This window comes from Notamacropus eugenii, chromosome 2 (assembly GCF_028372415.1).
Source record: "Notamacropus eugenii isolate mMacEug1 chromosome 2, mMacEug1.pri_v2, whole genome shotgun sequence".
NCBI lineage: Eukaryota > Metazoa > Chordata > Mammalia > Diprotodontia > Macropodidae > Notamacropus > Notamacropus eugenii.
The window spans coordinates 90,530,999-90,553,193 of NC_092873.1; the positions used below are offsets into that span (position 1 = coordinate 90,530,999).

At 44.1% G+C, this 22,195-nt stretch overlaps 1 protein-coding gene across 2 annotated transcripts in view; it reads right to left on the reverse strand.

Moving 5' to 3' along the window:
- The window catches only part of GRM4 (glutamate metabotropic receptor 4), a 326,723-nt gene that overhangs the window by 32,989 nt on the left and 271,539 nt on the right, over positions 1–22,195 (reverse strand). For both annotated transcript variants that reach the window (XM_072641785.1, XM_072641786.1), the window contains exons 7-9: positions 15,930–16,130; positions 14,886–15,022; positions 8,852–9,787 (exon numbers count right to left, since the gene is read on the reverse strand). In XM_072641785.1, coding sequence (XP_072497886.1) covers positions 8,852–9,787; positions 14,886–15,022; positions 15,930–16,130 — 1,274 coding nt within the window. The remainder of the gene's footprint in view (positions 1–8,851; positions 9,788–14,885; positions 15,023–15,929; positions 16,131–22,195) is intronic.

Consider the following 22,195-nt stretch of genomic DNA (forward strand, 5'->3'; position numbering starts at 1 on the left):
TCTATGCCAAGGAGATATACAATGCTTTGCACCATACAGAGGGGAAGGGGCTCCAGAAGTTTTTCAACCCATTGGATCCTGGAGAAAAGGAGATTGAGGTCACAAGAGCCCAGTAAACCAGCCTAAGACCAGTCCAGGACCATTTCTCTGGCCTTTTCTCCAGAACCCTACATACAGGTGATGAGTGTGCCACATCCAACACTGACAATCTGTTGGAGATAATGACAGCAGGTTATGGAGAATTTGCAGAACTAAGTGTAAGGAGGTCTGGGTTCAAATTCTGACTCTTCTACTAACTCTATGACCTTAGGCAAATCATTCTCCTTCCTTGGACCTCAGTTCTTGCCACTTATAAACAAGGGAGTTGAACTTTCTAAAGTCCCTACTAGGCATTCAAGAAGGTGAAAGCACACAACCCAAACTGGGCTTCAGATACCAGCTCTGTAACTCTGGGCACTTGCCTTGACCTCTGTCTGCCTCAGTTTCCTTAACTGTAAAATGGGGATAACAACAGTTTCTAGCATACAGTGGTTGCTTAATAAATGCTTTTTTCCTCTTATGTACTGTTATATTTTAATTTTTATCACAACAGAGGGAAAGAGTTCACACTAATCTGTCTGAGGAACAGAATGAAGAATAAATGACTTCTAGCTATGAGATGCAACAAGCTCAAAGGCTTTCTTTATTTTCCTCCTGCCACCATTTTAATGGGAGCCTTCATCACCTCTTACCTGGCCAATGGTAACAGCTTCCTAATTCATATCCCAGAGGCCAGGCTCTCTCGTCTCTAATCCACCTTTCACAGAGCTGCCAGAATAATCCTCCTAACTTGCAAATGTTACCTTGTCATTTCCCTTCTCAAAGACCTCAGAGGGCTTTCTGTTGCCTACTGAAGAACGTCTGAACTCCTGATCCTGGCATTCAAGGCCTTCTACCATCCAATTCCACCTTACTTCTACTCTACTGTATCTCTCCCCTATCATACAACAGACCCAGATTCCAAGCAAACTGAACTCTCTGTTCTAAATTTGCCTTATCTAAGCTTTTGCTCCCAGATGCCAGGATGCCAAGATGGGTCTCTCTCTTGCCCACCCTCCATCACCTCTTTCTCCTCTACAAGGTCCAACTCAAGGGCTACCTACTCTATGATGCTCGGCTCCTTGCCAAAGTGAACTCTGCCTCCTCCAATTTCCCCTCTTTGCACCTCCCATGTTCTAGCATGGGCCCAAGTAAACTCTTTAAATTAGAAGTCCCTTCAGAACAGAGTCTCTGTTGGTTTCCATCTTTATATCCCTGATGCCAATCACAGGCAGCACTTGATACATGTTTGTTGAAATGAACTGAGTTAAATTAAATTCATTTAACAGAACCTGCTGGCCATCCTTCCCCATGTTCCACGAGAGCTGAGCCCCACTGGCACCACTACTCACTCAGCTCCTCCTCCTCCCTCTACTGCTGCCCATTCAGGTCTGGCATGGTTAGAAACAGTCACTAAAGAGAGGACAGTGAGAGGGTAGACTTCATTTCACCAAGGTGAAGAGGAGGAAGAAGAGAAGAAAGAAGGAAAAGGAATAAATGGAGAAGAAGAAAGAAGATAAAAAGAGAAGGAAAAGAAAGAGAAGGAGAAAAAGAAGAGGGAAATACTGGAGGTACAGTAAGAGGTTCATACCTCATCTAACTCATCCATGCCCCTCCCCCTTTTTCCAGGTGGGACTCTACCCAGACAAATCATTTCAGGTCAGATGAGTCTCCAACCTGATTGAAAAGTCTTCCCTGCCCCTCACTTCCCAGGGAAAGGGGGTTGCCTCCAGCCTTCCTCATTAACACACCCAAAAGGCTAATGTTTCCGCTGCAAAGTTCTTTCCAAACACCTCTCTCTAGTCCATGGCACTGTTTACTCCCTGCCCCCTCACACACTGTTTTTTTCATTCAGCTGACAGGTATTTATTAAGCACCTGCTCTCTGCTTAGCCCTGTTCCCAGGCACTGTGGGGGACGCAGAAGATGACCCAGTCTCTGCCATTTCCTCTTTGAAGTAAAAATTCACAATCTATTTGAGGACATAAAATATATACCATGATAACATGAATTTCTCAAGTCCTTTTCTCACATTTACCCTGTGAGGAAGGTAGTACAATTGTTCATAAGATTATAAATTTGGAAATGGAAGGGACCTTGAAGCCCACTGAGTCCCCCACCCCCTTTTACAGATGGAAATTGAGGCACAGAGAGGTTACACGACTTACTTAGAGTTACACAGCTAGTAAGTATCTGTGGTAGGATCTGAACTCATATCTTCCTGAATCCAAGTCCAGCACATGCCTCTCAAATGCCATTATTATCCCCATTTTACAGATAAGGAAACACAAGGGTAAGTTATCTACCCATGATCACAAAATCAGTAAATATACATACAAAATCTTACATAAGATTTTTTGATATAAAAATGCCAGGCGGTGTATGGTAACAGCCACAGACTATAAGAGCTATAAGAGAACAGAGAAAAGAGGACTCTTCATAGGCTGGGAATTTCACCGGAGGAGAGATTAGCATGGAGATAGAAATGATATGCCCAAACCTCCCCAGTGACCAGAGCCTATGGGATGAGAAAGATACCTCCCAGAGCCAGTAGTATGGGGGTGAGTCTTGGGGAGAAGAAATTCTTCTGGGGAGCTCCTAGGGAACTAATGGGGAGCCTGCAGCCTCGAGGCCACAGGTGGCCCTCTAGGCCCTCAAGTGTGGCCCTTTAACCAGACCTAGGGGGCCACATGTGGCCTTGAGGCCACAATTTCGCACTCCTGTGCTGTCCTCTGAATTCCCTTTTGTTTGCATGGTGATCCCAGGGAACACCCTTTGGGGAGAAAGCCTAGATGGGCAGAGACAAGCTATGTGAAATAGAGCTTGGCAGCCCTAAATTATCCCACAATGGGAAAACTAAAGTAAAGCAAAATTTCCTGTGTAATACGCCTCTGTCAGGATTCCACTCCATCTTCATTACCCTTAGCAGGCAGGGAAGGAGGCCACAAAGGTAATTCTATCTAGGAATGGTCTCACTGCAGGCCCGTCCTAGGGCAGGGGTGGGGAACTTGGGGCTTCGAGGCCACATGTGGCCCCCTAGGCCCTCAAGTGCAACCCTTTGACTGATATGGCCTCAGAGCCGCAAGCTCCCCACCCCTGCCCTAGGGTATCAATTCTCTCCTCATCATTGCTAATCTAAAGACTCCTGGAAAGAGAGTCTGGTTTTGCTCTGAGAGGTCCCTGATTGAGGTGTGGAATGAAGGAGAGAAGCAGAAGGTCTCAGAAGAGGCTATAGAGGAACAGGGGAGGGGACTGTCACAGGAAGGGGGACTTTGAGGACTGCCTTGGAATCTTGGTTCTGTGAAAGTCTTCTCTGGACCTCAGGTTCCTCTTCTATAAAATGGGTCTTTATATGGTCTCTAAGACGGAAATTTTGTTCTAAATGTGATTCTCACCAACAAGGAGAAACTGGTTGCTGGGGTGGAAGTCGGGAAGTCTTAAGAGAAAGACTCCCTCCTAGAGTTTGTGTTAGAGGACAGCAAGTGTGGGCGCAATCTGACTGACAGGACTCTATCAGTGGAAATGACATGAAAGAAGAGGTCTGCTTTGCTGCTGTCCCCTAAGGGCCATGGGATTCTCCCATCAGACTTGGAGCTGGAACCTTCTGTGAGAGTCACTTCCCCCATTAGCATGTGAGACCCTTGAAAGTAAAGACTACCTTTTTTATTTGTATCCCCAGGGCTTAGTACAATGCTTTGCACATTCACCTTAGATTTTGGGAAGAATCCACCGACATTTATGAAGCACCTACTCTATGCCAGGCACTTTGTGAAATGCTATGGATACGAAAAGGAAGAAAAAGACAATCCCTGGCCTCAAGGAATTTAACAATCTGATGGGGAGGCAACAAACAAATGTACACACACATATAGATATATACATATATACATATACATACACACAAAGTTGGCTATACGCTGGATAAATAGGAAATAATTAACAGAGGGAAGATAATGAATTAAGAGAGGGTTGGAGAAGGCATCCAGTAAAAGATGAGATTTTAGTTGAGACTTAAAGGAAGCCAGAGTGGATCCGTAGGCAGAGTAAAGGAAGAACCTTCCAGCATGGGGGACAGTCAGAGAAGAGGCCAGGAGCCAGAAGATTTCCAAGGGTTCAGAGGAGAGACAGGCAGGAGCTCAAGGACTAAAATTCTACAGGGACGTCTGTCTAAAAGTTGAAAGGAAATTTTGAGAAGGTAATTCTGAAAGCATGAAAAAAATTCTTTCAATAAGGAAGAAAAGGAGTTTTCTAAAGAGAATAAGGTAGATGCTCAGGGGACTCACCCGTTTAAAGTTTTAGAGAAAGAACAGAAAATGTTGGATGTAATGGTGAGTAACAGAAAATGTTTACAAATTGGGACACAGACTTGGAGGAGCAACCTCGGTAGTGGGAGCACTCATAACGAATCGAAGTGGGCAAGAAAAGCTAGAGGCGACAACAGCAACAGATTGTTCTGTTTCATTTTTATCTCTTGGGGGGACGAAGGAGGGACCAAAGCAGGTACTGGGCCACCACTCCTGGAGGATGGGATGAAAATGGTTGAAATAAGCAGAGACATTTAATTCTCTTTTTTTTTTTTTTTTTTTTTTTTGCTGACATAACATTGGTCTCCTTGGAGAGTTATCAGAGGGATCAGACTTGTTCCACTGGTACCAGATAATGTTAATATTATATTAAATATTATATATCTCTCTTTATCATCTTTTTATGTATTCTTCCATAAATGTATCTACCTCTATTCCTCTTAATCAGTCTTCAAGTCTCTCTCTCTCCTCTCTTCTCTCTCTCTCTCTTTCCCTCTCCCCCTTTCTCCTCTCTCTCCTTCTCTCCCCTCTCTCTCTCCCTCTCTCTCTTTCTCTCTGTTTCTCTCTCTCCTCTCTCCCCTCTCTCTCTTTCCCTCTCTCTCCACCTCTCTCGCCCTCTCTCCCCTCTCTCTCCCTCTCTCCATCTCTCTGTCACCCTCTTTCCTCTCTCTTTGTCCCCCTCTCTCCTCTCTGTCTCTCTCTGTCTTTATCTATCTGTCTGTCTGTGTCTCTCTGTCCTTCTCTCTCCTCTCTTCTCTCTCTCTCCTCTCTTCTCTCTCTCTCCCCCTCTCTTTCCCTCTGTCACTCTCTTTCTCACTATCCCTCCCTCCCGCCCTCCCTCTGTCCCTCTCTCCCCTCTATATTATATACACACACACATATGTATCATATATACATACATATGTAATAATATTTTAACAATAATAATAGCTTGTATTTATTATAATAGCTGACCTCAGATAATATTAATATCCATCATCCAGGGCCTGGATACAAAAAGATCTGAGTTCAAATCTGGCCTCAAATACTCACTAGCTATGTGACTCTAGGCAAGTCACCTAACCCTATTTACCTCAGTTTCTTCATCTGCAAATAGCTGGAAAAGGAAATGACAAGCCATTCTAGTATCTCTGCCAAGAAAATCCCAAATGAGGTCACAGAGAGTGAGAAACACCTGAGAAATGACTGAACAACAAACCTGCCCCTCATCCTCACCTCCTGAACCAAGGCTGCGCACCAAGCTAGGGTGAAGATCAGTCTCTCTAGAAGGCTGCTTAGCACATCCCACCACGGGAGAGGGGGAGACCTGAAAGACGTTAGGGTGTGCTGGTTAGGGAAATAGGAGCCCCCCGCCTCAGGACAAAGGGTGCATGCTCCTAGACTTTGTTTCCTAGGTCCTCTAACAAAAATGTTGGGAAGTAGGTGTGACTGCTGGGAGTTTTGGACCCTGTATTCAGAGATTAAAACCTAAATCTGGACAAGGTGACAGAAGATGGGCAGATGAAGGGAAATTTATGTAAGATGCTGAGCTTAGGAAGAGGCAAGAACCACAGAGGTGGGAAGCAGGAAAAGCAAGCAGGTATTCATAACCTGGGTAGGTGCAGGGATGTTCCTGGGATGGGGCATCCTCAGGTGGAAGTGGTACCAGAGATTTGACTCTGTAGGGGAAATGTACATGGACCAAACAGCATCAGGGTGGCTTACTCTTTTCCCAACACTCAGAAGCTTGTCATGGTCAGGGTTTGAGGTTAAACCAATCCTTGCCAACCACCCTTGGTTGATGAAAAAGGGATGCAAAGCTTGGGTCCTAGTGTTCTACTCAGACAATCCTAAGGTTTTAAAGAACGATATCGAGAGTGAAGAGGTTGGGCCATTAGGACCACCATATAGGGCACCCCAGAGTAGGTAGGCCAAAGGTCATTATGCCCACACTAATAGTATACACAGTGTTTTACACCCATAATTCTCAGCCTCCACAAAGAAGGCAAGGAGTCCTATTCTCTCTTTGGTGCCGAGCTTGGACATTATAAGGTAGCTAGGTGATACTGTGGATACCTGTACCTGGGCAAGTCATTTTACCTCTGTTTGCCTCAGTTTCTGCATCTATAAACTAAGGATAATAATTGTACCAATTTCATAGGGTTATGGGGAGGATCCAATGAGATAATAATGATAAAGTTCTTAGCACAGTATCTGGCACATAGCAAGCACTATATAAAAGTTGTTAATAACACCTATTATTGATGCTGTTAATAATAGCACAAGATTATGAAGAGGATCAAATGAGATGATAATTGTAAAATTCTTAGCACACTACTTGGCACATAGCACATATGTTAGCTCATTTTCCTTTCATTCCGTTGTACCACACCAACTCCCTACCCTAGAGCCATCAAACTGGCAGAAATGCAACCACCATACGGTTCATCTTCTGGTCCAACTCCTTCAATTTGCCAGTCTGGACACTGGGGCCTAGAGAGGTAGAAGGACTTGGCCAAGGTGACATGCTTTAGTTAGTGGCAGGTCTAGAACTAGAACCTGCATTTCTCAATTCACATCCAGAGCTCTTTACAATGGTGCTTCTTCTGCTCTGTTCAGACTATTTTACTTGGTGCCTCCAAACACACTCTGTCCAGTCTTACCTTCCTATATTGACTCATACCATTATTTCCCAGCCTGGGATGTGCCCATCCCCTTCGCCTCCAGCTCTCCAAATCCCACCCATCCTTTACCACACTTACAAATGTCCAGCATTCCTCCAAGGAGCCCTAGGAGATCTTGATCCTGCCCAGAACGTCTATTGTCCTTACTCTCTGGACCACATAATTTAGCATTTAATAACACACTTTATTAAATGGTTCTCTAGTTCCATCACATTTTAGGAAGGACTGCTTTTATAGTCTTGTTTCCCTTGAGAACAGGGAATACTGTTCTTATACTTCTTTTGGATGTCCCACAGTCATAAAATAGGGTTACGCACACAGTAGTCACTTATAAAATACTCACTGTTTTACCTTGACACTCAAGAGAGACAGGGAGAATGGAAGGGATTGTTTGGGCGAAGCGGGGAATTGAGTCTCCCTTGGCTGGTAAACAAGAAGAATGAAAGCAAAATCTTGGGAGTAGCATTCAGAGAATTTAGAGCTTGAGAGATCATCTAATCTAATCCCCTTCCTTTTATAGTGAGGCAACCTGAGCCCAAGTGACTTGTCCAAAATCCAAGGTGAGTAGCAGAGTCAGGATTCTAATCCAGATCATTTGAACACAGAGCTCTCTCTACTAGATAGATGGTAAGAGGACCCAGACAGAGATCATTAAAAATAAGGACCAGGGAACAGAATAGATCAGTGAGGTTCTGGACATGTGCCTGGGCTGCTTCATTACATAGATACCATTCCATCCACCCCCCCTATCTTTCTGCTTTTGACAAAACAAGGTTCTTCAGAAGTATCTTTGACCCCCACCCTGCATTTCTCTGCATTCATTCCAGCTCCCAGTGCCAATCTCCTGAGGTAGGGATGGCCTCGGAATAAAGGGGTCACTTGGTGACTCACTGCAGGTCACTGGGCACCTTACAGAGCTGTTAAGCCCCACAGAAGTCTCTGGTATTCCCAACATGGTATGAGGCAAGGGGAGAGGGGAGGATGCAGGGAAAATAGGCTAGGATTTATCTCTGGTCCCTATTCCATGGATTCCCCTAGGAAACATACAGAGGAGAAAATTGTATTTCAATAGGACTGTTATTGAGAATCAATTCTGGTTCTCTTTTTCTGTTAAAGAAAAAGAGATGAATGGAAAAAGGGGGTGAGGAAAAGGAACAGAGGGAGGAAGGGAGGGAGGGAAGGAAGGAAGGAAGGAAGGAAGGAAGGAAGGAAGGAAGGGAGGGAGGGAGGAAGGAAGGAAGGAAGGAAGGAAGGAAGGAAGGAAGGAAGGAAGGAAGGAAGGAAGGAAAAAGAAGGAAGAGAAAATAAAAAGAGAAGACATGGATGAAAGGAGAGGAAGAAAGATTGACAAAGAAAGGCACAAAGGGAAAAAAAGAAGAAGAGAGAGAAAAGGCTAGGGGAAAACATGAAAGGAGCAAGAAGAAAGAAAGGGAAGAGGATAGGGTGAATAAAGAGATGAGTAAGGGAAAAGGAGACTAGAAGAGAAAGATAAGAAATTAGGAGGTTAAAATAAAGGCTAAGTAAGAAGGGAAAAGATGAGAGACAAAAAGATACACAGATGCAAACAGAAAATAAGAGACCTTTAAAAAAAGATAGGAAGACAGAAAGAGTAAAGAATAAGGGAAAACTTGGAGTGAATAAGAAAGTTAAGTTAATAGAAAAGCAGGATGGAGAAGCTAAGAGATGGCTCCTTGAAGCTAAGGAAGGAGATCTGTCCTCTTCTCTCCAGGCCCCTCAGCCGCCCAAGCCCACCCTACCTTAGGGTCTCCCCCAGCTCCTCCCTGTGGACCACAACCACCTGGCTCACCTTATCAGCTGACTGCGAGGTCCCAAAGAAGATGGGGATAAAAGCAAGCCAGACGATGCATGTGGTATACATGGTGAAGCCGATGGGCTTGGCCTCATTGAAGGTTTCAGGCACACCACGAGTCTTGATGGCATAGACAGTGCAGGTGACCATGAGAAGCATACTATAGCCCAGCAGGCAGATGAGCGACAGGTCTGAGATGTCACACTTGAGGACCCCCCGGGCGAATCGAGGGTCCAGTGTCCGCTGGTCCTGGAAGTCAACCACTGAATGGGAAGGGTCCACCACGAACCAGACACAGATGCCCAGCAACTGTAGAGAAATGAGGCTGAAGGTGATGGCCAGCTGTGAGGCAGGGCTGATGAATCGAGGAGCACTCACTGATCGCTTGCCCTGCTCAAAGATACGGTAGATGCGGTTGGTCTTGGTGAGTAGGGCCGCATAGCTGATGCTCATGCCCAGGCCCAGGAAGACCCGACGCAATGAGCAGGTGCCCAGGTCCGGCTCGGCAATCATGAGGAAGGTAGTAGCGTAGCAAAGAAAGATGCCAGCCAGCAGGACATAGCTCAGCTCACGACCCGAGGCCTTGACGATGGGTGTATCATTGTAGCGCACAAAGGTCACCACCACGAAAAGCGTGGCCGCAATGCCCACCACAGCCAAGAAGAGGGGAAGCACAGCCCAGGGGGAGCCCCATTCCAGCTTGATGATGGGGATAGGCTGGCATCCCGTGCGGTTCTCAGTGGGGCGCATGTTATAGGGGCAGGTCTTGCACGTGTACCGGTCTTGCTGATACTGGTAGCCTGTGCATGGCTCACAGTGCCAACAGCAGGGGATGCCCTTCACTGTCTTCTTCCGTTCACCTGGCTGGCAGGGGAGGCTGCAGATAGAGCTGGGGAGCTGCTGCCCCCCGCCTGGCCAATGAATGCGCTCCATCTGACAACAACAGGGATCAGAGAACCATAGAATCTTAGAACACAGAATGTTAGAACCACAAGGAATCTAAGAGATCATTTACTCTAACTTCATCATTTTTACAGAGAGAAAAAACTAAAATCCAGAGAAGGGAAGGGACTTACCAAGGATTAAATGGCAAAGCTAGGACTAGAACTCAGAGCTCCTAAGTTCTAGATCAGTGTTCTACTACAGTATGTAACTACTCCATTAAAGTAGAGTAAGGAAAATCAGTTACATAAAGTCAAAAGAAGCAAGAGTTGAAGTTTAGCCAGGAAGGCATTTGATCTGTACCTAGGCGTTTGAATTTCTTTAAACGTTGCTCTAAACTACCGCAGCCTGGAACAGGCCAGGATGACCTGCACTTAACTCCTGTCCATAATACATACTAAGTGTGACCTTGGACAAGTCACCTAACTTCTCAGTGTCCCAGACTTTTCTCTAAGACTATAAGCTGTGAAGCAGGTGCCGATTTATATTGGCAAAGGAAGTTTCATTATCAGGAGTTCCCACCATCAATGAACTCATAAGTTCAATCCAAACATTTTAAATAAATTTTTTCTAAGCCAATAGAACTCAAAGTTTTGTGAATCTGAAGTTGCATTTGCGTTTATCCTTTCCCTTACAAGCTGTATGACTCCTGTTATGTTTACAGAGTTAGCTGACCTTAGAGACAGGAAGACCTGAGTTCAGATCTTGACTGACACATACTATCTGTGTGACTTCAGGTAAGTCACCTAACCTCTTGCTACTCCAGGTAATGTTCTAAAGCTGAATCTATAACTACAAATACCAGAGGGAGAAATTCTCAAAAGTTACACTAGTGGTAAGTAACAGAGCTGGGATTTGAACCCAGGACCTTGAATCCTGAGCCAGGACTCTTTTCAATATATCATAGCTTTTTCTAAAGTTCCCAACCAAAGGTACCAATCTAAAGACAACTAGATGGTGCATTGGATAGAGCAGCAGGCCTGGAATCAGGAAGACCTAAGTTTAATCAAGCCTTGGATACTTACTAGTTGTGTGACCCTGGGTAAGTCACTTAACCTTTGTTTGCATCAGTATCCTCATCTGTAAAGTGAGGATTGTGACATCACTTACCTCCCAGGGCTGATCAAATGAGATAATAATTGCAAACTTCTTAGCACAACATCTAGCATATGGTAGGAACTTTATAAATATCATTATTATTATAACAAAATATTATAGTGTGAAGCTTAGAGGCTTTAAGCTCTAAGCTTAGAAAATTAGGAATCTAAGCCATGTATTTCTTTCTCACAGTCATCAGAAATTATCAGCTGTTCTATATTTGTATTTTCACTTTTTAAATGTATTTTTAGGGAGAAAATATGATTAATTAGACCTTGCATGATATCCCTGCTCTCTCTCAGTTATCCACACCTGGAAAAGTTATGGAATTATACAAGACACCACTATCACTACCTAGTAATATCTACCCAAATTTCAGCCAGTGTGCCTAGGAAATAGCTTCTTTGAAGTTGATCCTGCAAATCCACATCTTTAAAAGGATGGAGAACATGACAGTAACAATTGTAGTGCCAATGGTCCTGGAATCATGGACATTCAATGGAGCATCTGGTCATTCCTGCCTCGAACCTTCAGGCAAATTACTATCCCCAGTTTATAATATTCTCCTTACAGATAAAGCAAACTGAAATCCAAGAATATGAAATAACCTTCCCAAGGTCATGTAGTCACTAGGAAGGTTGGAACTAGAATCCAAATCTCCTGGATCCTAGATGAATATTGAAACATTTTGCCTTCTCCAGGAAGAGAAAATATGGGGGAGACCCTGGAAAAGCCAAGGACATAGAATTGGCCAAGGGAGAGGGAAGAGGACAGTGGGTGATAGCAATAAAGTATGGGAAGGGGCTTTACCATGCCACCAGTGATGCCAAAACCTGGCCCTTCCTAGCTTACCAATATAGTGCCCTCTCCCAGTTCATCTGATGCACACTCACTCCCTCCGGGACCAGCAAACTTCCTTTCTTTTGAGAATGGCTCATCTTGAGGTAAGAACCAGGTGTACAGAGACTTAGGGGAGAGGCAAGGGTTTCTTTTCCCAAGGAATTCAGAACACTTGGCATATCCCATCTTGAATTTTGATTCCTAGCCCCCCATTTCTTAGAAAAAAAGGAAACCCAGTGAGTTGAAATGATCTGTCTGGGCTGCGTAATAAATCATAATTAAAGTGAGGAATAGAACCAAGGAATCCCAACTCTGAACCCTTGGTCCTGTCACCAATTATTACATCATTTCTTCATGTCTCTCTGTTGCCATCAGCTCTGTTGAGTGACTCCATCCCTGATCCTCTTCTCTATCATAGCCCTGGGAAAGGGAGGACCTGTTATGATTCCCAAGACTAGAAAGTTCCCCTGCTCTGCCCCACCCCCACCATGCTCCTTGATACCTACAATTCTAAAACTAGACTTCAATTGACCATAAGAACTTTACTTCTTGGTTTTAGATTTCACCCCCTTTTAAAACAAAAATCTTTCTGGAATGGGAGAGGGCACACACTATGTAACTACTGGTTATTTAAATCTCAGTGTGAATGAATTTATCAGATTCTTTCCTGTGAAAAGAAGCCTTTAGTAGAGAGATCAGAGCATCCAAGATTTAGGAGACTTGCCTATGGTCACAGTCAGATATTGACTCTAAAGCTGGTTTGTTTTCCTCTGTGTGTTACATCTTCACCTGGGTAATAATAACAATAAACAGCTGGCATTTATACAGTGCTTTAAGTTTTATAAAGCACTTTACAAATATTACCTCATCTTAGCCTCCCAATGACCTCAGGACACAGGCACTACTATTATTTTACCATTTTACCATTGAGGAAACTTTGGCAGACATAAGTTAAGTGATTTGCCCAGGGTCACTCACCTAGGCTAGATTTAAACTCAAATCCTCCTGACTCTAGGTCCAGTCCAAGCTGGATGTCCCATAGTGACCTCATGTTCAATGCGTTCAAAACAAAATTCATTATCTTCTCTCCAAAGCCCACCCTCCTTCTTAATTTCTGTCAAGGGCACAATCTAGAAAATCTAGAAGGCACCTCTTCATTATCACTCTCTCTTCCCATCCAACCAGTTGACAAATTCTGTTAATTCTCCTTCAGCACCTCTCCCAACCATCCCCTTGTCTCTTCTCACAACTCTACCAACCTAATTCAAATTTTCATCTCTTATCATCTTATCCTCTCTTGGTTGAACTCTTGTGATACCAATACCAACTAACTGGTCTCCCTTCACCTAGCCTCTCTTCTCTCCAATGCATTCTCCACACAACTGACAAAATTCATATATGTATACATATCTGTGTATATATACATAGATATAGATATAGATATAGATATAGATATAGATATGTAGCATAGATCTCACAGCATCACTCCACTATTCAAGAAATGTGAGTAGCTCCCCATTGGTTCTAGGATAAAATACAAGTTGCCTATTGAGGACTCCAGCTTATCTTCCCAGGCTCATTAATTACATTATTCGCATCCCATGTCTATCCAAATTAGCCTATTTGTTTTTTCCCCATATGGAGAATACAGCTGATAGGATACAGAACCAAGGAAGCTCAGGCAGAATTATGAAGGTGGGGATTCTTAAGAAAAAAAAAGTTTGCCGCCTCCACAATTTTGCCAAGAGCTGGCCCTGAGGGTAAGATAAAGCAAAACAAGGGCTCTGAGCTGGGATGGCAGCCACAGAGCTAAGTCAAAGAATTCCTGAGCCTGTAGAAGCCTGACGGGTATGGAGAGTGATGGGCACAGGACCTAAAGGGATTTCTCCACCTCCACTCTTTTCATTTCTGCTAGAATCAACCACCTTTAATGATCAACCCTTGAACATACTCAGTGACAAAAAGGGGTCAGGGATAAGTGACAGGTTCCCATTCACCCCATTCTCAATCAGAATAGCACAGGGAGGAAAGGAAGGAAATCATTTTAAGGGGCCTGACACTACCCTCCCCACTTCCCAGGGTAGACAGAGCGGGTTGAAGAAATTAATAACACTCTCCCTTTGTAAATGGCTCATCAAAGCGTGTATCTTCTAGGCCTGTGTGAGGATTAAAGGAGATCATGTATGTAAACCTAAAAGCATTATGTAACACTAAAAGTGTTACAGCAGATTTAAGTTTAAAGCTGCACTAAGATTTTTGGAGACACCCTGTATAAATGTCAGTAATGATTATCATCATCATAAGTTATTCACTTATCTGGTTAAGTTTTGAGTAGCTGGGCTTGTTCGATTTTAACTTCATACCATGTCTTGGTTGGATTAAGTGAAAAAGGGCTCTTCCTTCTCTCCAGATCAGGAAGAGGAGGAGGGAGGCTTAGGAGGAGGAGGGAGAGAGGATTTCGAAGGGACTGGTAAAGCTAAGAGAGGGAAAGTATTTCTCTAGCACATCATGGACCTTAGGGCTACAAGGGACTTTAGCCAGGAGGCACAGTGGATAGAATGCATAGGCCTGGAATCAGGAAGCCTCATCTTCCTGAGTTCAAATCTGGCCTCAGACACTAACTAGCTGTGTGACTCTGGGCAAGTCACTTCACCCTGTTTGCCTCAGTTTTGTCATCTGTAAAATGAATTGGAGAAGGAATGGGCAAACCACTCTAGTATCTGTGCCAAAAAAATCCCAAATCCCCAAACTCAGGAAGAGTCAGACATGACTGAAATGACTGAAGAACAATCCATCCCAATTTTACAAAGAAGGAAATTGAGGCCTAGAAATCAGAAGTGACTTGCCCATAGTTATACAAGCTGATGACACAGCTGAAACCAAAACCTAGGGATGGACTGGCAGCAGCTTCCCCAGCAGATCCAAAACTGTGTCTGTTGCAGAATGATTTTAAAAGGCTCATGAAAAGGTTCTGGGATTCAGCTATGTAAGCCTTCACTTTTCTCCTGGGGCATTTCTTTATATAGATGAGATAGGGATTCATGTCCAACAGAGTGAAGGAGCCAGGACCCATCCTGTTGTTCTTCCATGGCCATCCTAGAACATCTGAGTCCCTCCTTGCCACCCACCAAGGCCCTCCCATATCTCTTACTTTGAGGTGCAGGTGATCTGTCCAGGAGCCGATAACTCTGTATTCAGGGGTTGCATTCCGGATCTGATATTGATAGATGTCATAGCGACCAGGGGCATCTCCATTCTCATTGAAAGTGACTGGGGTCCCAGCAATGCCTGGGGAAGTGAGAGGGTAGAGTTGGAGTCTGGACCAATGGCATACAGGGAAAGAGTATTAAGTGGGTCCAGGATTATATTCTGGGCTGGGAGAGGGGTGAGGAGTGCTGGTTCATGCTTCTTGAATTCCTTAGAGTCATATCTAAACCTGAAAAGAAACCTTTAAGGCCATCAGTCCAACTCTCATTTTACAGATGAGGAAACCGAGGCTTGGAGAAATGATTTGCTCAAGGGTACACAGGAGGTAGGTGGCAAAGATGGGATTTGAACCCAGGTCTCTGGACTTCAAACCTATCACTGAAACACTGACCCTTAGTACTTCTCAAGGGACAGACCATGGAGAATTCCCCCATCAGATTGGAAGGTCCCAATTCCAAAGCCTCTCCAAACTCTAGGTCACAACACATTACTGGGAACCTCCTCACTATCCTAGGAAACAAGAAATATTTGGAAAGAGCTCTTCATTAAGTTTTAATAGAATTCTCTCCCCACCCCCTCCCCATGAGCTCAGTTCACCACAGCATGCACCTAGTCTAAAAGGAAGAGATGAATGGCTGTCTCTAGGCTGCTCCAATCTTGTCTTACAATTTATTGCATTTGATGGGCACTTGGAGTGATTGGCTTTGACACCTCTCGACATTCAATTGTGTGTGAAAGAGAGGGAGAGGAGGAGCAGAGGAGCTCAAGAAAGAGGGGAGAGGGACTGGAGAGAGTCGGATGTGCAGAGCTCACATCCTCAGCCTCTCTCAGTAGGCAGGTTCCAAGGATCCCCAGGAGCTCACTTGGCTAGTTCCTCAGAATGAGTAAGAGTCCTTGCCCTCTGCACCTGTGATCCCACCTCCTTCCAAGTGTCCCCATCCCCCATTCCCATACAGTCCCAATTTCAGCCCAAGTGGGTCAGCCTCACCTGAGAAATTGACGTTGCGAATGTACTTAAGCAGCTCCACCCCGTCCACAGGGTCCATGCGGGGACAGAGTCCCACCCTGCCAGGGCACAGGTCCCGGTGCATGGCATGCAGAGCGTGGCCCATGGCATAGACAGCGTCAATCACAAACTGCACCTTCCCCTCCTGCTCATAGGATGAGTCCTGCCCAATGCGCTCTCGATCTGAAATACACAGTTACCCAAGGATCCCAGCTGAGACCTCCAGGAGTCCCCAGGCCCCACTCAACTCCCAATGATCCCATTTTTAGAGGATTAGGACAGAGTCTAGTCCAGGACTGGGGAACCTTCTACCTCGAGGTCACATGTGGCCTTCTAGGTCCTCAAGTGTGGCCCTTTGACTTGAATCCAAACTTCACCAAATAAATCCTCAGGGAATTGAGGACCTAGAGGGCCACATGCGGCCTTGAGGTCACAGGCTCCCCATCCCTGGTTAATCCAACCCACTGTTAAAAAAAATGGAACTGAGGCCCAGAGAGGCAGAAATGGCTTGCTCAATTGTTTCCCATCTGGAAGTTAACTATGGAGCTGGGATAAGAACCCCAGGCCCCCTGCTCCCAGATGAGGGTCCTCCTCCACTTCCTACTGGTGCTACCTAGAGCAGCAAGGAACAGAGCTGTCACTTGAATGCTGACTTCCAACCTTCCTGCTCTTTGAACTTTGGGGAAACTGAAGCAAGTTGATGAATTCATAGCATAGCCCAGAGGCTCATTCTTACTTAGTGCAGCCACTGCAGGATGGTGTAAAAAGGGGAAAAGACCCACATTTTACCAGTTCCCATTCAGGAAAGACCGCTCTCTTATTAAAACTCATTCTTTGGACATTTCAAATCCTTTGCCAACTTTATTCTGTATATACCCCACTCCATGCCTTCCTGCTGTACCTCGCATATGACATCATACCTCTTCTCCCTCTGCCTGGGTTTCACTCTTTGCTTATCTCTACTTCTGAGAATCCCTAGCTTCCTTCAATGCTCAGCTCAAACACCACATCCTAAAAGGATATCTTTCATTTTTCCTCCACTTCAGCTGCTCGGGAAGTTACTTTATGTTTACTTAGAGGAAGCAGGATGGTGTAGTGGTTAGCAGGCTGGACTTGGCATCAAAAAGGCTTGAGTTCAAATCCTTCCTTAGACACTTACTAGATGCATGACCCTGGGTAAGACATTTAATACTTCTTAGCCTCACTTTCCAATTTGGCACCGTGCTATCCTGATGGGTGTGTGCCTTACCTGGCCCACTATTTTATTCAGGCTCCAGCCATGTTTAATTTTATTCCCTATATCGGTGGCCATCTTTTCTCCAATCACCTTGTCTTTAGGAGCATGTTCTGAACTGCTCCTTACTCCTTTTTCCAGTTCAAAACCATACTGATCAGCTTGGACTTTGCTTCTGGTAAGGGTATGTCATTCTGCTCTCCTGTGGCCCAAGCTCACCATTCCTACAATTTTCAGGACCAAAATATGCCAGAACAGCTACCATTTCCCTTTAATGTATTACTAATCTATGTAATGTAAGTTCCTTGTGAGCAGAAACTGTTTTTGCTTTTGTATTTGTGTATCTCCAGCTATAAGCACAGTGCTTGACATATGATAAACGTTCAATAAATGCTTTTTTCATTCATTCAATTTGCACATCTGTAAAATGGGGATAACAAGAGTGCCTATCTTACGGGATTGTTGTGAGGGTCAAAAGAGAAAACTTTGCCAGCCTTAAAGTACCATATAAGTTTTTGCTACTATTAGCACTTTTGAATCTATTTTGTGTAGTAGCTCTTCCAGGATCACTCATCCAACCTGGACTTGAATTCACAAGGTGGGGCTGGGGCCCCAAAGAGCAGACTGCCACCTCAAGTTCTAAGGGTAATCCTGTGAATCACTCCCAACACGATAGCTCATGAGCTCCCACCTGTGTGCTTTCTATTAACAATCAGTCAGTAGACACAATTAAGTGCTTACATGAGACATTTAATAAAATGAAATAGAAAGACAGTAATAAAGCATTTCCCCTAGAAACCTGAGCCACCCTTCATACAAAGACACACACAGTCTTCGAGGAAAGAGGGAAGATGAATTCCAACATGGAGGAACTAATATGGTCAGGGCAACTAACTCACATCTCTTAAGAGCAGGGTTTCAATGTCCTGTCTTACTTAGAAGAGTCCTCATGAAGTCATGGTGGTACAGGGATCAGTGGGCTTCACTCCTAGGCTGGGTTGGCTGCTTAGGGGGCCTTGAATGGACCAGAAGCTCAAGTGGCCTTACTCATTACAGAGCACAGAGCTTCAGCTGGATATGTCCAGGGAAGTTGCTTGATCTCTGGACTCTTCACAGGGCAGGGCATCTTTACTGAACCCCTGGGCTAACTCTTCCATGGGCACCTGCATTCTCTCCTACTTTTAATTCCTGACTGAGATGGATATTACTTGATTCTTTTCAGCTTTTTCAAGGACAGTGACTCACAACCTAGGACTGGCAGATATCTCTCCTCTTTGATTCCCTGAGGAATCTTTGGTCTTTGGTCTTTGCAAGTATCAGCCCCTCCTATATGACAGTTTCTCCCCTTTCAGAGTATGGTTCCCTCAGTAAGGAAACCTACCCTTACTTATGGTGACCAACTAGTTAAATTTCCCAGATTCCCTTTGGGGTCTTATGCAGATAAGTGTCTAAGGGACAAAAATACGAAGGCAGTCTGTGCCCCATAGCAACTTCGTTGTCTTTGCTGGTCTTTTCAGAGGCAGTTGAGCTATTGAAGGTTGGGTCCCTTCCAAAGGTTGGAATGCTTCTACTACACACCTGGAAGGACTTTCTCTTTACATTTCACTCTTTGTCCATTCTGACCTTCAGCTCTGCTGATGTCTTTTAACACCTCTTTATCCTTACAAATATACACGTTGTCTCCTTCCACTCCACAGAATGTAAACTCCTTGCAGGCAGCGATTATTAAAATTTTGTCTCTGTAACCCCAGCGCCAAACTCAAGCCTGGCTCACAGCAGGCCAGGAGGCTGGTTGATTAATTGAATACAATCAGAGATATTAATCACTTAATAAACATTTATCAAGTACCTATTATGTGCCAGGCACTGAGCTTTCAAACAGTGCTTTGGAAAGAGGCCTGGACTGGAAGTCAAAAGACCTGGGTTCAAGTCCTGGCTTTGTCACTAATTCACTGGGTAAACTTAAACAAAACACTTTCTCCTTCTGGGTCTCAGTTTCCTCATCTGTCAAAACCAGACAGTCCCTAATACCCTATTTGGCCCTAACGGTCTCTGTCTCTTTTCTATATGCCCAGAAGAAGGCAGGAAATAGGGTGTCTTTGCTCAAATACTCTTCTAACCTCCTGCCCCCAAAATCCTTCTGTCCCTACCCTTTTCACCATAGCTGTACTCTCCTTCACTACAATTATATGCTCCCCTCCTGCCAAGCCTGGCAGAGGGACTGACTGGGTGGACACAGTAATTACTCGAGACAGCTGCCTGCCTCTCTCTGTCATAACCCTTCTTAATGGGTTCAGAAATATGTTAATCATTTAGCAAAAGACACCGATTAATGTAGCACACTGGTAATTAAGGTGGAGGCAAGGCCCCCTGTGGCAGGCTCACCAGCTAGGCTGACAGGGCACAGGCTCTGGGTCTCAAGGACGCAAATTAGTTCCATGTTGAGGCCCAGAGTGCCAAGGGTCTCATCCCTGGGGAGGGTTTGGAGAGTGAACACAGAATAAGGGGCCCTAGAAAAAGACTACCAAGAGAAAGGGCCAGTGGTGAGAGAGATTAGCCTCTAGGTGCTTCTAAATCAAACAAGTGAAATGTGAAAACATCAGCTTTCCCACCATTGGTCAGCAATTTCATCTCATTTCAGTCATGTCCAACTGTGTGTGACCCCATTTGGGGGTTTTCTTGGCAGAGATACTGGAATGGTTTGCCATTTCCTTCTCCAGCTCATCTTACAGAGAAGGAAACTGAGGCAAACAGGATTAAATGACTTGCCCAGGGTCACCCTGCTAGTAAGTGTCCAAGGCCAGATATGAACTCAGGAAGATGGGTCTTCCTGACTCCTGGCCCAGCACTCCATGCACTGCACCACCTAGCTGCCCCGCTACGCATTATTCTCTTACCCCATTAAATTATAAGCTCCTTGAGGGTTAAGACTGGCTTTTCTTTTTCTTTATATTTGTGTCCCTAGCACTAAGCACAGCTTGGCACAAAGTAATCATTTAATAGATGCTTATTGGAAAACAAAGACTTCAGAGAAAAGAGGTTGACAGTTGGTTTTTCTTGATGAACTATAAACTCCCTGAGGACAAGGATGGTTTCATTTTTATCTTTGTATCCTTAGAGCCTAGCATAGCACTGAGCACTTAATAGATGCTTAGTAAGTGCTTATTAAATAATAATAAATATTTTGTAATGGGGGATTGGGGTATGATCCCCCAGCATCCTCTATAGGGCTAATGTCATCTTAGATGGTCTAGGCATTTGCCAAGTTCCCATTACAGTTTACATGGAAGAGAGATTAAATTTCTCCTTGGCCTCAAAGGGAAGAATTACAGAGGAAGTATTAGTTACAGAGGATAATTTTTGCTCCACATATGAAAAATCTCCTAGCCTCAATTTGTCTTAAAGTAAACCGACTGCCTTGGGGAAAAGAGGCAGTGGGTCTCCTGGGGCAGAAACTGAAGCTAAGAAACGTTAAATCACTTGCCTAGGGTCATACAACTAGTAAGAACCTTTGGAAATCTTCAAGAGAAGGTTGAACATGTATTTACTATTGCAAAAGGGCTTCCTCTGTCAGGTATAAGTAAGCCTTCGAGGCCTCTGAAGATTCTGTAATTCTAATTCAGAGAACTGGGATACCTCCCTGTTCAAATCAGACAATTTTCCTAGGATTGGCTTACATTCCATCTTCTCCTCCCGACTCCAAGCCAGCCTCCAGCTCTATGATCTTGCGTTTCCTGTTCTTCTGAAGAACAGCATTTCCAGAATTCACAGAGCACCACTTCATCCTGTGGTGAGCCTTAATATTTAATCATTTCAACAAATAATTATCAGTGGGGTCACCAAGAGTCAGACACAACTGAAATGACTGAAATTGTATTTATTTAATAAATTGAAGAAACATCTTTTCCCGTAACAAGTTGCTCATAGTTTTGGTTTAGTCTTCTGATTTTAAATCCAATGTTTTTTTTTTCCATTTTGTCTTCATAGCACTCTCTGCTCTCAATACACTTATTTTCTAATTTATTTTACATTTATATGTGTATATGTATAGAGCAGGGACCATATCTTATATACTTATACAGTAAGTGGCTTATACAGAGAATCTTGCACATATAGAGGGCATTTTATAAATGTTTCTTGAATGAATGCATCAGACTCAGAACTCACTGATGTAACATTGCTTCATTGGTTTGCAAATTATTCATCTTCATATTAAAAAGTAATTATCCAAAAAAAAGTCATTATCAAGTGCTGCCCATGGACCCCACACCATACTGGGCATTATGGATTTAAGATGGTGCCTTCCATGCTCTGAAGAAGTATCCACTCTCGCAAAGTGAGGAGACAACATATATATAACTATCTAAGAGAGAGAAATAAGCAAGGAATGAATTATGAAAAGAGAGAGAGAGACCCCTTTCATCTGAGGAAACTGAGATAGAAGAACTTTTATGGAAGAACTAGCACTTGACCACCAACTATTCTTCAACTAAGGAAATTTCCCAATTGTGCAACGTTCTGTTCTTTATTGTTGTTCATTCGTTTCAGTAGCATCTGACTCTTCATGCCCCGGTATTCTCTCGGCAGAGATAATGGAGTGATTTGCCATTTCCTTCTCCCGCTCATTTTACAGATGAGGAAACTGAGACAGGCAGAATTCAGTCTTGCCCAGGGTCACACAAGTGTCTGAGGCCAACTTCCTGACTTCACTGCACCGTTTTGGGGAACACTAGCCATACAATAACATACAGTCATGCCCCTGTACACCTCTCACTAAAGAATAAGAAATGAACTGTTTCTTCCCAGGCCCAAACTAACTAAAAGAACCCTGTTACCAATAATCCAAAGAGCCATTATACAGATTTCCACTTGTTCTGTTGTTTCAGTCATGTCCAACTCTTTGTGACCTCACCTGGAGTCTTTTGACAAAGATACTGGAGTGGTTTGCCATTTCCTTCTCCAGCTCATTTAACAGATGAGGAAACTGAGGCAAACAGGGTTAAGTGGCTTACCC